At 58.4% G+C, this 13,957-nt stretch overlaps 1 protein-coding gene and 2 long non-coding RNA genes across 5 annotated transcripts in view; 1 reads left to right on the top strand and 2 right to left on the bottom strand.

Moving 5' to 3' along the window:
- ULK1 (unc-51 like autophagy activating kinase 1) overlaps positions 1–1,529 on the bottom strand; it is a 21,996-nt gene extending 20,467 nt beyond the window's left edge. The window contains exons 1-3 of the mRNA XM_086681394.1: positions 1,185–1,529; positions 719–811; positions 594–635 (exon numbers count right to left, since the gene is read on the bottom strand). Coding sequence (XP_086537520.1) covers positions 594–635; positions 719–811; positions 1,185–1,295 — 246 coding nt within the window. The 5' untranslated portion in view covers positions 1,296–1,529. The remainder of the gene's footprint in view (positions 1–593; positions 636–718; positions 812–1,184) is intronic.
- LOC147575223 (uncharacterized) lies at positions 758–8,342 on the top strand. Of its 2 annotated transcripts, none has more exons than XR_015242148.1 (3): positions 758–882; positions 4,254–4,379; positions 8,193–8,342. It is a non-coding gene; the product is annotated as an uncharacterized LOC147575223 (long non-coding RNA). The 2 variants fall into 2 exon arrangements; XR_015242149.1 differs by lacking the exon at positions 758–882 and adding an exon at positions 3,692–4,168.
- LOC147575224 (uncharacterized) lies at positions 5,428–13,563 on the bottom strand. Of its 2 annotated transcripts, none has more exons than XR_015242147.1 (5): positions 13,427–13,563; positions 12,272–12,426; positions 9,124–9,216; positions 8,526–8,623; positions 5,428–5,799 (listed from the first exon to the last, which is right to left on the bottom strand). It is a non-coding gene; the product is annotated as an uncharacterized LOC147575224 (long non-coding RNA). The 2 variants fall into 2 exon arrangements; XR_015242146.1 differs by having other exon boundaries at positions 8,526–8,626.
- Between the last annotated feature and the right edge of the window lie 394 nt (positions 13,564–13,957).

The raw sequence follows: 13,957 nt of genomic DNA on the forward strand, positions 1-13,957 counted from the left end.
GCCTGGGCTGTCTGGCCCCAACTGCCAGCAAGAAGGAATCTCCCTCAGCCCCTCCCCTCCCCCAGCCTGACGCAGGAAGAGACTGGCCAATGCCCTGCCGCTGGAGCAATGTCAACAAACAACCAGCCGGCCCAGACAGGTGGGCCAGGCCGGCAGGACTGCCCTGCCCCGGGCCTGCCTACGCCGAGGACAGGACCCATGGTCAGGGCCACAGGGCCAGACAGCCCCTGAGGGCTGTGCAGTAGCTAGCCAGACCTCGAACAGTCAGAGTAACTCCAACGGGGGTGCTCCCTCGTGCCTGTGGCATGCAGGCAGCCGGGGGCGGTGGGGCCCTCCCAACGTGCCCTGAGAAGCCCGGGCCCAGAACTGGGCCGAGAATGGAGAATCAAGTCTCCGGAGTCCTGGGCAGCCCAGACAGAGATGTATACACACAGGTGCTCAGCTCCTTCTCCCAACATGAGACACCGGACTGGAACCTTCCACCACTGACCAGGGTCTCCAGCACTTGGCTGGTCTAGGACCAGGCTGTGCCCAGGCCAGCCTGGGAGGGTAGCGTACCCCCTCCCCACCGAGAATGCAGCCTGGAGCCTTACCTGGAAGTCATACAAAGCCACGATGTTTTCATGTTTCAATTCCTAGGACAGAAACCCAAGTTTCTTATGACCAAGGCAGGCTCACCCAGCACCCTCTTCCCCTATCACTTCCAACACCCGCTCACCTTGAGGATCTTGATTTCCTTCCCCAGCAGTGTCTGGGACTTGGCCAGATTCTTCTTGTTGATGCACTTGACTGCGACCTCCAGGTCGTGCTTCTGAAAACCAAGCGTAAAGGTTCCTCAGGGGCCAGGAATCCCAGAACCATAGAAGGCCACCCCCAGGCCAGGTAAGCACCTGGGGGGATTCCGGTGCCGCTGGCGAGGCCCCCGGTGTGGGATCGGAATGAGGTGTCCGGGAGATGTAAGGGCGAGGGAGCCCCGGATGTGGAGATGGGGATGAAGGGCCCGTGGAGTGGGGTGTGGGCATAAGAATCCGCGGGTCTGGGGCGGGGCCCGGGGGGCCCGGGGCGTGGGGCGGGGACAAGAGCGTCGCGGGGTGTGGGGCAGGGACGGGGGTCCCAGGTGTGCGGCAGGGAGGAGGGGTCTCCCCCTCGCCGGGCCTCGGACCGGGCCCGCCGGCGCCCCTCACCTCCCGGTGGCGCCCCTTGAAGACCACAGCGAAGGCGCCGTGCCCTATCAGGTCCTTGCGCGAGAACTCGAACTTGCCCACGGCCTCCAGGCCGCCGCGGCCGGGCTCCATGGCGCGGGCGGGCGGCTCAGGCGGCGGCGCGGGCCGGGGGCGGCGGGCGGGGGGCGCGCCCCATCGGGCAGGCCGGGCCCGCCTCCAGCCCCGCAGGCCGCTCGGGGGGGCGCTCGCAGCCCGGGCCGCTGATGAGGATCCCTCCCCGGCTCCGACTCGGGCTCGGATTCGGGGTCCGGCTCGGACTCCGGCGGGGAAACAAAAGAGCCGCGGCCGCCGGGCCTCTGAGCCTGAGACGCCGGCGCAGGCGCAGTGCGCTCCGAGAGGCGGAACACGGGGCGGGGCCTGGCGGGGCGGCCGCGCTCAGTGGGCTGCGGGACTGGGGGCGGGGCGGCGCCTTGTGGGGGCGGGGCCTGGCGGGGAGGCCGCGCTCAGTGGACGGTGGGGCGGGGCGGGACCTGGCGGGGGCGGGGCTTGAGCGGGCCCGGGGCGGAGCCAGCACTGGACTCGCCCCTTGGGGGGCTGCAGGGGGAACTTGGAAGGGGAAGGGAGACCGTGCCCTACGTCCCTCGCCGGCTGCCTCCTGTCTGCACAGGCACATTAATAGCTGGACGTGCCATGTGTAGCCCCAGGGCTAGGGGCTGCATTGAATAAATTCTTAGAGGGTCACCTGGCCGTTTCAGTCTGTAAAGCACGTGACTCTTGCTCTCAGGGTCATGAGTTCAAGCACCATGTTGGGCATAGAGCTTGAAAAATAATAAAAATGAAATAAAATTAGTAAAAAAAAAAAAAAGAAAAGACAAATTCTTAGAGAAGGGCTGCTTTACAGGTGATGCATTTTAAATCATATTGTTTCATAACAAATTGTCTGCCAAATGGAACCAAAACACAGGAAATCGGAGGGAAAGTTTAGATAAATCATTTCATGGTGATAATACACAGCAGATTCTCAGACACAGCGCTAAATATACGTGTACTTAGGTGTAAAGTGCTCCAAAGTTTGTAATTAACATGCAAAACAGTGAACTGGGCTATTAGTTGTCATTTTAGAAAATCACTGGGAGGGGGTGTGTATACCAGAACTCCACGTATGGACAAGCACATATACGTACGTACCTGTACGTACCACATAGTGCTAGGTTACATATGCATGTATAATATATAGCATAGTGGCTAAGCCCTGGCTGACCATGAGCCAGTCTTTCCGTATATATTCATTCATGTATTCCTTACAACGATTCCGTGAGGTACTTGCTATTATAGCACCATTTTACAGATGAGAGCATTGAGGCCCAGAGAAATTAGGTGATGTGCCCAAGCAGGGCAAAGAGCCAGATTCTCACACAGGAAACTGTTAACAGTGGCTGCTTCGGGAAGGGTCAAAGTGATGAGGGAGCATAAGGCAAGCCGAGAGCAAGCAGGACCTAGCAACACCCGCCCCGCCCCCCTCAGGTGGGACCTGTGTGACAATCCTCTGGCACTCCTGGCTGTCCAAGGACAAAGGAAAGGACAGAAAACAAATGGTTAAACTGATAGCTTCTCCATCAGTTTACAAACATCTTAGTAATATCTGGAGAAAAGGGCCATCTTATCAATAGCCTGACATCCAGGAACTTAGTACTGTCTTAATGCTAATGCTTTGCTAGAAGGAAAACAGCCTTAGCTTGACAACAGCCAGGCCTCCAGTGATCTGTGGGTCTCCTTCAGCCTATGAAATCCCTTTAAGAAACTTCCCCTTGACTTTTCCTCCCTCAGCTTCATAGGATGTAACCAGTCACCTCTCACAACCCCATTGCAGCTCTTCCTGCCCACAGGTCCTGTCCCTGAGCTTTAATAAAATCACCTTTTTACACCAAAGACGTCTTCAGCACAGAGCCTGATACAGGACTCGAACTCACGAACCCTGAGATCAAGACCTGAGCCGAAGTCGGACACTCGACCCACTGGGCCACCCAGGTGCCACTAGGGTGAAATATCCTTATGCTCAGCTACTGCTTTTGTGAATGCAGAGTACCCACAACCCCCTCACTGCCCTCAGCCTGCAGTAATGGCCCTGGGTGGTCGCACCAGCCTGTGGATGCTTCCAACAGGCAGCCCCCCCCACCCCCCGCTGCCTTCACAGAGCCACCCAGCAGCTATACTTCTTGCTCCCCTGGAAGGAATCCCACTTAGCATCTCCTGGAAACCCTGGGCCTGCACCCAGGCCCTTCTCCAGGCCCCAGGACACACAGGTTCCTGACACTGGACTGCGGCCAGAGGCCACCAGAGCTGGGAGGGACAAGGGGTCTCCTGGCCAAGCCCCTTGTTTTTCAGTATGAGGTCAGCCACGGCACCCCTGGGGTCACTATCCATTCCCTCCGTTGTCCAGGACCAACTGCGTTCGCCCAGGCCCCCCAGAGCTGCCGGAGCAGAGTAAGAGGGCTTCAGGAGTGGGTGGAGATGGACAGAGGGTGGGGACACAGGGTTGCCGGAGGGGGCTAGTCCCCGGGGCATGACCCCAGCCCGCCCTGGGAAAGAGATTTTCCAGGAAGGACAGTGAAGTTAGGGGCGGGCTGGGGTGGGGGGAGGCTTTGCATTTGGAACAGGTTACTGAGCCCCCAAGGGGAGGCCCCCCAAGGCACCCAATTCCAGCTCCTCGGGCCCTGTTGGTCACCTCCAGGTTCCTCCCTTCTCTCATCGTCGGTGCTCATACCCTCTTTATTCAGATTCCTTATCTGCAAATCTGTGCACTCACTGCCTTTTGCTGTGACCTCCAGATCAGAACTCACAAGGTTTCCTGGGCGTACGTTCCCAGCTGAGGGTGAGTGAGCAGGCACCCTGACCCTCCGTCCGGGGCGGCCCTCTCCTACCAAAGGGTCCGAACGAGAACTATGTGGGCTGCCTGTAGGCAACACTATAGGAACTGGCTCTCACAGCCACAGTGACCCTCGGGGGTAGGTTTGATCCCTATTCCCACTCACCTCAGGGAGGAGAAACTGAGGGCCAGAGAAGTGAAGTGACTCACCCCATGTCACACAGCTATGCGGCCGCTCGAGGATTTAAACCCGCACCCCCTCTGGCTCCTGCACCGCATCCGTCTCCAAAGCAAGGACTCGGTCCTGTCCATCTCTGCCCTCCAGTGTTCTGCCCGAGACCCAGCAAACAGTAAGGAAACTTTATGTTTTTATTTTATTTTTTTCAGTTGATTTATTTATTTTGAGAGAGAGAGAGAGGGAGAGGCAGAAAGGGGGAGAGACAGAATCCCAAGCGGGCTCAGCACTGTCAGCACAGAGCCCAACGTGGGGCTCGAACTCGTGAACCATAAGATCAGGACCTGAGCCGAAGTCGGAAGCCTAGCAGACTGAGCCACCCAGGTGCCCCGGTCTGTGAATATTTTATTTTGTTTTTTAAAAATGCTTATTTATTTAATTTGAGAGAGAGAGAGAGAGTGAGACGGAGAGCGTGAGTGGGGGAGGGGCAGAGAGAGAGAGAGAGGGAGAGAGAGAATCCCAAGCAGGCTCCGTGCTGTCAGTGCAGAGCCCGACGTGGGGCTCGAACTGATGAACTGGGAGATCAGGACCTGAGCTGAGATCAAGAGCTGTATACTTAACGGACCAAGCCACCAGGAGTCCCAGCAGTGAGGAAACTTTAAAAGGAAGTTGAACGAAGTTTAAGCCTGATCCCAAGAAAGACCCCCTCGCTCAACGTACAGAAACACTCCACCTTCCGCGGAGATGACACCCACCCAGACAGGGCTCTAGCGCCCACAAGAGGAAGGGCGAGTGGCTGTCATTTCAAAGGACCTGGAGGTGGGTCCCCAGGGCCTTACGGCGCGAGCGAGAGTGAGGAGGGGTCTGCGATCAGTCTGTGATGTCTGTCGCGGACGCTGGGGTGTGGGGTGGTCCGTGTGCCCTAAAACACATGGAAGTCCGCATTCTCGTGTCACTGTGATTCCCAGGGTGTCGCATGTAATTTTCAAAAAGTTAAAAACTCTCCTAGAAATATGGACAAATCAGGGACTGGAGGTGTATTTAATTCATTAAGGAAGGGCCCAGCAGGCCGGTAAAGATGGTTGCTGGATGGGGGCGCCTGGGTGGCTCAGTCGGTTAAGCGTCCCTCAGCTCAGGTCATGATCTCACAGTTTATGGGTTCGTGCCCCACGTCGGGCTCTGTGCTCACAGCTCAGAGCCTGGAGCCTGCTTGGGAGTCTCTCTGCCCCTCCTCTGCTCATATGCTCTCTCTCTCTCTCTCTCTCAAAAATAAATAAGTAAACATTAAAAACAGGAAACAAACATAACTTGCAAATTTACCATCTTAGCCATTTTCAAGCGTCTAGTTCAGGGGCACCAACTACACCCGCACCGCCCTGCGGCCACCGTCAGCCCCCAGCACTTTCTCGTCCTCCCGGCCTGACGCTCTGTCCCACCCCACACTGACCCCAGCCCCCGGCGCCCACTTCTACCCTCTGTCTGCTCTAGGCCCTCACGGAAGGGGAGTCACGCGGTGTTTGTCTTTTATGACGGCTCCTTTCCCTTCGCGTCGTGTCCTCCGGGTTCGTCCGTGTAGTCGCGGGTGTCAGAATTTCCTTTTTTTAAAAAAAGGTTTTTTTTGAAAGGTTTTATGTATTTTTGAGAGAGACAGAGTGCGAGCGGGGGAAGATCAGAGAGAGAGGGAGACGCAGAATCCGAATCAGGCTCCGGGCTCCGAGCTGTCAGCACAGGACCGGACACGGGGCTGGAACCCACAAACTGTGAGATCATGACCTGAGCCAAAGTCAGATGCTTAACCGACTGAGCCACCCAGGTGCCCCTCCTTTTTTTTTTTCTTTTAAATAATTTCTGTGCCTCATGTGGGGATTGAACTAGCCAGGTGTCCCAGAATTTCTTTCTTTTTCCAAGGCTGAATAGTATTGCGTTATGGGGATAGACCACATTCTGACTGTCCGTTGTCCATTCATACGTCGATGGACCCTGGGGTTTCTTCCACGTTTTAGCTGTTGTGAATAAGGCTGCTGTGAACAAGGGATGTACAAATATCTCAACATCCTGCTTTCAACTCTGTGGGGCACGTCCACACAAGTGGCAGGGTTGGATCACAGGGTACTTCTATTTTCACTCCTTTGAGGAGCCTCCGTACTGTTTCCCACAGCGGTGGCCCCAGTTTGCACTCCCGCCGCGCGTGCACGGGGGCTCCCCTCGCCCCCCCATCCTCACCAATACTTGTTATTTTTTGAGTCCTTAAAAATAGACACCCAAGTGGGCGTGAAGTGGTTTCTCGCCCCGGTGTTGATTTGCATTTCCCTAAAGATGAGCATCTTCTTGTGCGAGCGCTGGGCGTTCATTTGTCTTCTCTGGAAAGACGTCTGTCCAGGTCCTCTGACCCGTTCCGGTGGTTTGAGGTCCTCACCTTATCGAGACACAGCCCAGCCTGTTTACTGTGCGCGGCTGCTTCGGGCCACACCTGCAGGGCTACTGCAATGGTCTGTGCAGTGGCAAAGCCGTATTTGCCACCCAGCCCTCTGGGGAAGCTGTGTGCCGACCCTCGCCTAGAATTGCTAAGCGGTCCTCGGATGGGCCTAGTAAATGACACTGCGGTAGGACAGTGAGAGGGCACACTACTGTCGTTACCAGGAGTTCCACTCAACTCCTGTCCCTGCCGCCCTGCCCACAAGGCTCCCTGCTCCTCAGACCTGGCTGACACTTTGCCGGCGGGGAGGTGGGCCTGGGGGCAGCGTCCTCCCCCACCCTGACCACCCCCTCACCACCTGGCTCTGGGTAGCAGAGAGGGATGAGGTGGGTCCCCTCCAGGCGCTGGGCGTTTCAGTTACCTCCTTGGAAAGTGGGAGAGGCCCCAAAGAGAATTAGGTAGAGCAATGGAGAGGAGCCAGCTTCTTCTAGAAGAGTCCTCCAGAACGACAGGGCACCTCCCTGCCCCCGGGTCCCAAGCCGACTCCTGCCCTCGGGAAGCGCTACTGAAGTCAGAGCTCATTCTGGATAGGACTTTGACTTCCTCCGGGGGAACGTAGGCAAAGCTTCTCAGGGCACAGGTTAGACCTCAGGCCTTCAAACTTTGTTTAAGCAAAGGAAGGATGTCCCCCAACCCCACCCCTGCCTTTGCTCTGGAGGTGGTGTTGGTTCTGAAACGCTGGGAGGGGGTGGGGTGGGACTACACCTCTTGGACCTCTACAGGTGGGAAGGTGACAGCCTGAGGGCTTCCAAGGAGGCTCCCGGCTCTCCCGCCCTGGCCTGGCCGGCCAGCCCCCTCCAGCCCCGGGCCCAGAGGGAAGGGCTACACCTGTGTCCCTCCAGGCAGAGAATTTTGGTAGCTTTATAACTCAAAACATGAACTTCCCCAACAACCCAGAAATCCTATCCCCAAGTCCTGCATGGGAAAGGTTTCACTGCAGCTAACAGCCCAGAGCTGGAAACGAACGTCCATCAGCAAGAGAAGGAAAAACAAATTGCGGGAAAATTCTCAACAACCTGAGGGTCTAGACCGAGTCCAGCACCCGTGTGGACGAGCCTTAAAACTCTCCATGCACAGTACAGGCAGCTGGACACAGAGACCCCGACGGACGTCAGCGTCCACTGGCGGGGCTCGGTCACCGCGATCACGAGACCGGATCCCTGCTCTGGGGCAGAGGGATCCCTGGGTCTCGGGGGGACGGACGTGTCCTGTGGTGACTGAGGTCGTGCTGGACACATGGCTTAAAACGCACTGCGATGTTAGCATTTCACCGCGAAGGAGGCGCCCCTGGGTAGCTCAGTCGGCTAAGCATCCCACTGTGGCTCAGGTCATGATCTCACAGTCGGTGGGAGCCCACGTGGGGCTCTGGGCTGACAGTGTGGAGCCTGGTTAGGGTTCTCTCTCTCCCTCTCTCTTGGCCCCTCCCCTGCTCACTCTCTCTTCTCTCAAAAATAAACATTAATTTTTTTAAATCATGGATATGAGTTACACCCCATGAAGTTCATTTTAAAGGGAGGCACTGACACGTGACGCCGTGTGGATGAACCTGGAAAGCATCCTGGGAAGTGAGAAGCCAGATCCCAAAGGCCGCGCCTTGTAGGATTCCTTTTGCGTGAAATGTCGGGACTGGGCAAGTCCAGAGACAGAAAGCAGGCTGGTGGCTGGCAGGGGCTGGGGGGGACAGGGAGGGTCTCCCGGGCTGGGGGCAGGTGGGCGGGGCCCTCAGGCAGGTCTGGTGCCAGCGTCCTCCAGGGCCCGGAGGGAAAAGGACTGAGCCACCGGCGGGCGTGGGGACCGCACGCTTCCCCCAGCATCTCCTCCCACACGGAGGGTTCCAGTACTTACCCTTCAGCAGCTCCCCAATGAAGCCCGGACTGGTCCCGCAGAAGGCCTTAGCGGAGGGCCTGGAGGGGTGACTCAGCCTGACTCGGACTTGAGCCGCCCTGCTGAGGGAGGACAGACAGTCACGCGCCTGGCAGGACATCTCACAGGTATGCAGAAACCCGGCCGGCCTGAGTCACCACAGGGCTTGGACAGGGACAGGCCAGGGGCTGGGGCTGCGTCAGAGTCCCCCCCACCCAGCCCCAGAATTCTCCCAACCTGGCCTCGCTGCCTCACCTGCCGTCCAGGTGTTTCTCCGGGCCCACGCTGATGCCCCCTCCCGCCTCCCCTCCCCACCTGCTTCCTGCCCCCCGCCCCGCCAGACTCCAGGAGCACCCCAGGGCCCTCCACACCCTCGCTGCCTTCGCACCCCGCTCTGTGCTGGCGGGCACCGAGGCAGGTGGGGGCTCCTGTGAGTTGTTTAGCCTCAAGTGGGTTGCTGAATTCATGGATTTTCATAGTATAAACAGAGTAACTCCAGGCTGAGGAGTACCACAAACCAAGATCCCTCCAGGCAGTACATCTGAGGTCCGGTTAGACTTTTTTGAGAAGGACAGCTTACATAACCGTGTGGAGACGGGTCTATTTGTCGGACGCTGGCAGGCTCAAACGCCAGAAGGTCAAAGGTCACATGCTGCACAGCCCATTCCGTGGCCTGTGTGGGATGGGTAAGGGCAGAGACAGGCAGGTTGGTGGCTGCCGGGGCCCGGAGCAGGAGGCCAGTGACCAGTGACTGCTCACGGGCCCAGCGCTTTATTTTGGGGTGGGGAGAATGTTCTGGAACCAGATAGACGTGGCGGGTGCACAACGCTGGACGTGCTAAATGCCACCGAGCTGCTCCCGGGTTCAGTGAACCGGTGGTCTTGTACCATGGAACCACCCCCCCAAAAAACCCAGACGTGTCCTGAGCGAGGGTCTGGCCTGGGGGAGGTGCCCTGAGGGGCAGGCTCTGCTCTGAGCGGTGGTCCTGCCACCCTCCGTATTTCACAGGTGAGAAAGCCGAGGTCCAACTGGCCCAGGGTCTCCCACTAGCACGTGTGAGCCTGGATGTGAGTCCGGCGTCCGTGCGCCACGGGGCTGGTGTGACCCAGCACCGATGTCAGAGGCCCCAGATTCTTTTTTTAAAGCTTATTTAGGGGCGCCTGGGTGGCGCAGCCGGTTAAGCGTCCGACTTCAGCCAGGTCACGATCTCGCGGTCCGTGAGTTCGAGCCCCGCGTCAGGCTCTGGGCTGATGGCTCAGAGCCTGGAGCCTGTTTCCGATTCTGTGTCTCCCTCTCTCTCTGCCCCTCCCCCGTTCATGCCCTGTCTCTCTCTGTCCCAAAAATAAATAAACGTTGAAAAAAAAAATTTTTTTTTAAAGCTTATTTATTTATTGAGAGAGAGACAGGGACAGAGTGCTAGTGGGGGAGGTCAGAGAGAGAGGGAGACACAGAATCGGAAGCAGGCGCCAGGCTCCGAGCCGTCAGCACAGAGCCCGATGATGCGGGGCGCGAACCCACGAACCGCAAGATCGTGACCTGAGCCGAAGTCGGACGCCCAACCGACTGAGCCCCCCAGGCGCCCTGCCAGACTCTTTTTTAAAGGTTTATTTATTTATTGAGAGAGAGAAGGGAGGGGGGCGGAGAGAGAGAGACAGCAGGGAAGGAGCAGAGAGAGGAGAGACAGAATCCCAAGTGGCTGTCAGCCAGGAACCGGATGCAGGTCTCAATGTCACGACCGTGAGATCATGAGCTGAGCCGGAACCAAGAGTCAGACGCTTAATCGACTGAGCCCCCCCAGGTGCCCCACCCATTTTCTTTTAGCTACAGGGGCAGCCAGGGGGCTCAGTCGGTTAAGCGTCTGACTCGTGATTTCGGCTCAGGTCGTGGCCTCACGGGTGGAGAGTTCGAGTCTAGCATCAGGCTTTCTGCTGTCAGCGAGGAGCCTACTTGGGATCCTGTCTCCCTCCCTCTCTGCCTCTCCCCCACTCTCAAAATAAATAAAAGTAAACTGAAAAAATGTACGTTATAATTCGTATACAATCTTAAAGCGAACATTTCCACGGCGTTTAGTATGTTCAGAGCTGTGCGATCACCACCACGAACTCCAGAACATTTCCATCCCCAACAGAAGAAACCCCATCCCCATGAACAGCCGCGCACCTGACAACCCCCAATCCCCCCTCTGTGTCCGTGGCCCTGCTCTGAGCACTCTGTGGGAGGGATCACACGATACGCGGCCTTTTGCGTCTGGCGTCTTTCGTGCCGCGTGAGCTGTGGCGCTTTGTCTGCACCGGAGCTGGGTCGGGCCTCATCCCTGTTTCCTGCTGAATAATATTCCCCTTTGTGGGTAGACCCTTTGTTTTTAACCGTCAGTTGACGGATATTTGTTTTCTCTACGCTTGGCCGTTATGGGAATGGCCGCAAAGCGAGCACGGGAGAGACCCACCCGGGCAAGGCCCGGGGGCCCGCATCTGGGGCAGAAGAGAAGCCCGGGAGGCATCGTCTGGCCCCCGCGCCCTGCGCTTCCCGCCAGCTCCCCTGTCGTTAGGTGGGGACTCAGCCTAGGTAGGGATGGTGATTGGTGCCCACTGAGGGGCCTCTGCTTGGGCAGCCTCTGCCCGGGGCATCTCGGCTGCTCCCTGCTGGTCCCGGGCACGGCTGACAGTCCGGCAACAACCCCCCACCGCAGCCACTGATGCTTCCCGTGGGGTGCCAGCTCCACCCTTCCTGCTGCTCCCCGTGTCCTTGACCCGCCCTTTCGAGCACATCTGGAAATCCCGTCGGCTCTAGATTCAAAACAGATCCAGGATCTGGCCATTTCTCCCCCCGCCGCGTGAGTGTCCCTAACAAGTCAGCACGAAGTACAATGACTCCTCTCACAGCTCGGGAGGCCAGGTCCCTAAACCGAGGTGTGGCAGGGCTGTGCGCCCTCCTGAACTTCTGGGGGCCACGGGTGTCCCTTTCTTGTGACTGCATCCCTCCCATCGCTGCCTCTGTCTCCACGTGGCTTCTCTGCGTCTGTGTTTCTCCTCTTGTCGTAAGAACACCCATCACTGGATTTAGAAACATCTCAATTGAACATGACCTCATCTTAACCAGCACATCTGCAAAACCTTCTTTCTAAATAAGGCCACATTCTGAGTTTGCAGGTTGACATGAATCTTGGAGGACATTATTCAGCCCAGCATGAGACCTCACCCAGGTGGGAGACAGGCGTACGGTTCTTTTTTTTTTTTTTTCTTTTTTTTTTTTTTCAACGTTTATTTATTTTTGGGACAGAGAGAGACAGAGCATGAACGGGGGAGGGGCAGAGAGAGAGGGAGACACAGAATCGGAAACAGGCTCCAGGCTCCGAGCCATCAGCCCAGAGCCTGACGCGGGGCTCGAACTCACGGACCGCGAGAACGTGACCTGGCTGAATTCGGACGCTTAACCGACTGCGCCACCCAGGCGCCCCGCGTACGGTTCTTTAAAACCCCCAACAAGCCCACGTCACTCCGCGCAGGACCCAGCTCTTTGGCACTGGACACCACGTGCGTCCCTCCTCTGGCCGTGGCGCTCCTGCCAGTTCTCCTGCCCCAGGGCCTTTGCACTAACTTTCACTCTGCCAGGAGGGACCTGTCCTCCCCCAGCTCTCCCCTAGGTCCTGGTCTCCCCACTTAGGACTGTGAGGCCCCCTTTCTCCCAGGGCCCCTTTTGCCATCTAACAGACCCTATGCTTTACTTACCATGGTGTTTATCGTGTGTCTGCCTCACTGGAACGAGCACTCGAAGACATGAGGATTTTCCAGAAACTACATCGGTACCTGGCCCTCAGGAAGCCGTTGGAGGATATTTGTCGTGTGAATGGTCACGTGCACTGTCCCTGTCTGATGTCCCAGACCTGATGAAGTAAGCATTACCGTCCCCCTACACCAGTCAGCATCCCGGTGGGGAACAGAGCCCTACTCCAGAGGCATCACTGGACCTTAGGGGCCTCGCAAGGCCTGCAAGGCAGGGCTGGGGCTGGGGCCCAGACAGGAGGCATGCTTGCAGAATTCGGTGCTGGGAGGGCAGCGGAGGTGGGGACTAGGGGCCCCTGTGGCCCAGGCCTCTGCTTGGCCAAACCCAGGAGGGACCCGGCTCCAGGAACCGGAGACCCATCCGCCATTCCCAGGTGTGGACAGAGATGCCACAGGACACCTGCCTCGGGGGAGGAAATGGGGGCTCTGGGCAGAGCCGGGGCTCAGGCAGAGGCCTCGGGGCCCTGGTCCAAACCCTGCATCACCAGAGCCTCCAGCTTGGGAGAAGTGTCCGGAGGCGGGAGTCCAGCCTTCAGACAGGGCAGGGCGAGGCTCTCCCGCGGGTGTCCAGGATGGGAGCTGAGCTCTGAACCCACACGCCTACCACACCCATCCTCCTCCTCGGCCGGCACCAACCCTCCCTCCCTTTCCGTAACCAGGTGTGGGGCCTTGGGCGACTTACTTTCATCCTTTTTAATTGGTTTCTTCTCTGTAAAATGGGGCCATAATCTACTGGAATGCTTCCAGCTTCCTGGGTGCTGGGCACCCCGTGGGCATGCGCCTCCTGCCTTTTTGGGGTCAGAGCCCCGAATCGGGTCCGGCTGACCAGCTGTCAGTAGAAGCAATGCTTTAGCCTCCGTGTTGGAGCTCTGGACGGCTCCTCCCGAGCTGCTTCCCCTGGCATCTGAGACGGGCCCCGGGGAGCCCCCCGCCACCCCTGCAACGACCTCATAGCAGGAGCAAGCAATAAAGCGGCAAGGTTTTGAGTCGCTGCGCTCCGGGGAGTTGTTTGTTACTACGTGTGACCTGGCCTGTCCTGACTGAGGATCAAGGAGCTGACTGTTCGACACGCTGAGATCAGCGCCCAGCACACGCACATACCCGGCAGGTGATTCAGGGAGTCAGGCGGCCGTGCGGCCCCGACGTGTGTGCCTGACGTGTCCACTGTGCTCCGTGGTGAGCTGGCCCGTGCGGCCCTTCGGGACTCCCCGGCAGCGGGTCCCCTCTCCGGCCCCGCCCACGCCGGGCTCGCCCACCACTGGACACGCCCCCGAAGCACTGGCCCCGCCCTCGGGCCCGCCCACACGGGCCCGGCTCCTCCCCCGAGCGCGGGCACTCCAGCGGGCATCTCCCCAGGGGCCTCCTGGGCGCCTCTTGGGCCTCAGCCCAGACGTCCCTCCTCCCACCAGAGCCGGTCGGTCTACGCCGTGTGACCCCGGCCTCCTTTACCTGCGGGACCTGTCGCAGGGTGGTGGGTCCCAGCCTGTCACCGAGTTAAAGGTGTGGGGAAAAAGGGGGCGGTCGCAGATTAAAAGATTTATTGGGTTGGGGGGTGGACCAAATGGGCGAGGGGCACTAAGGAGGACACTTGTTGGGATGAGCGCTGGGTGTTCTCTGTAAGTGATCAGTCAC

The sequence above is a fragment of the Puma concolor genome, chromosome D3 (genome assembly GCF_028749965.1).
Source record: "Puma concolor isolate L17-30 chromosome D3, mPumCon1.1.hap2, whole genome shotgun sequence".
Taxonomy (NCBI): domain Eukaryota; kingdom Metazoa; phylum Chordata; class Mammalia; order Carnivora; family Felidae; genus Puma; species Puma concolor.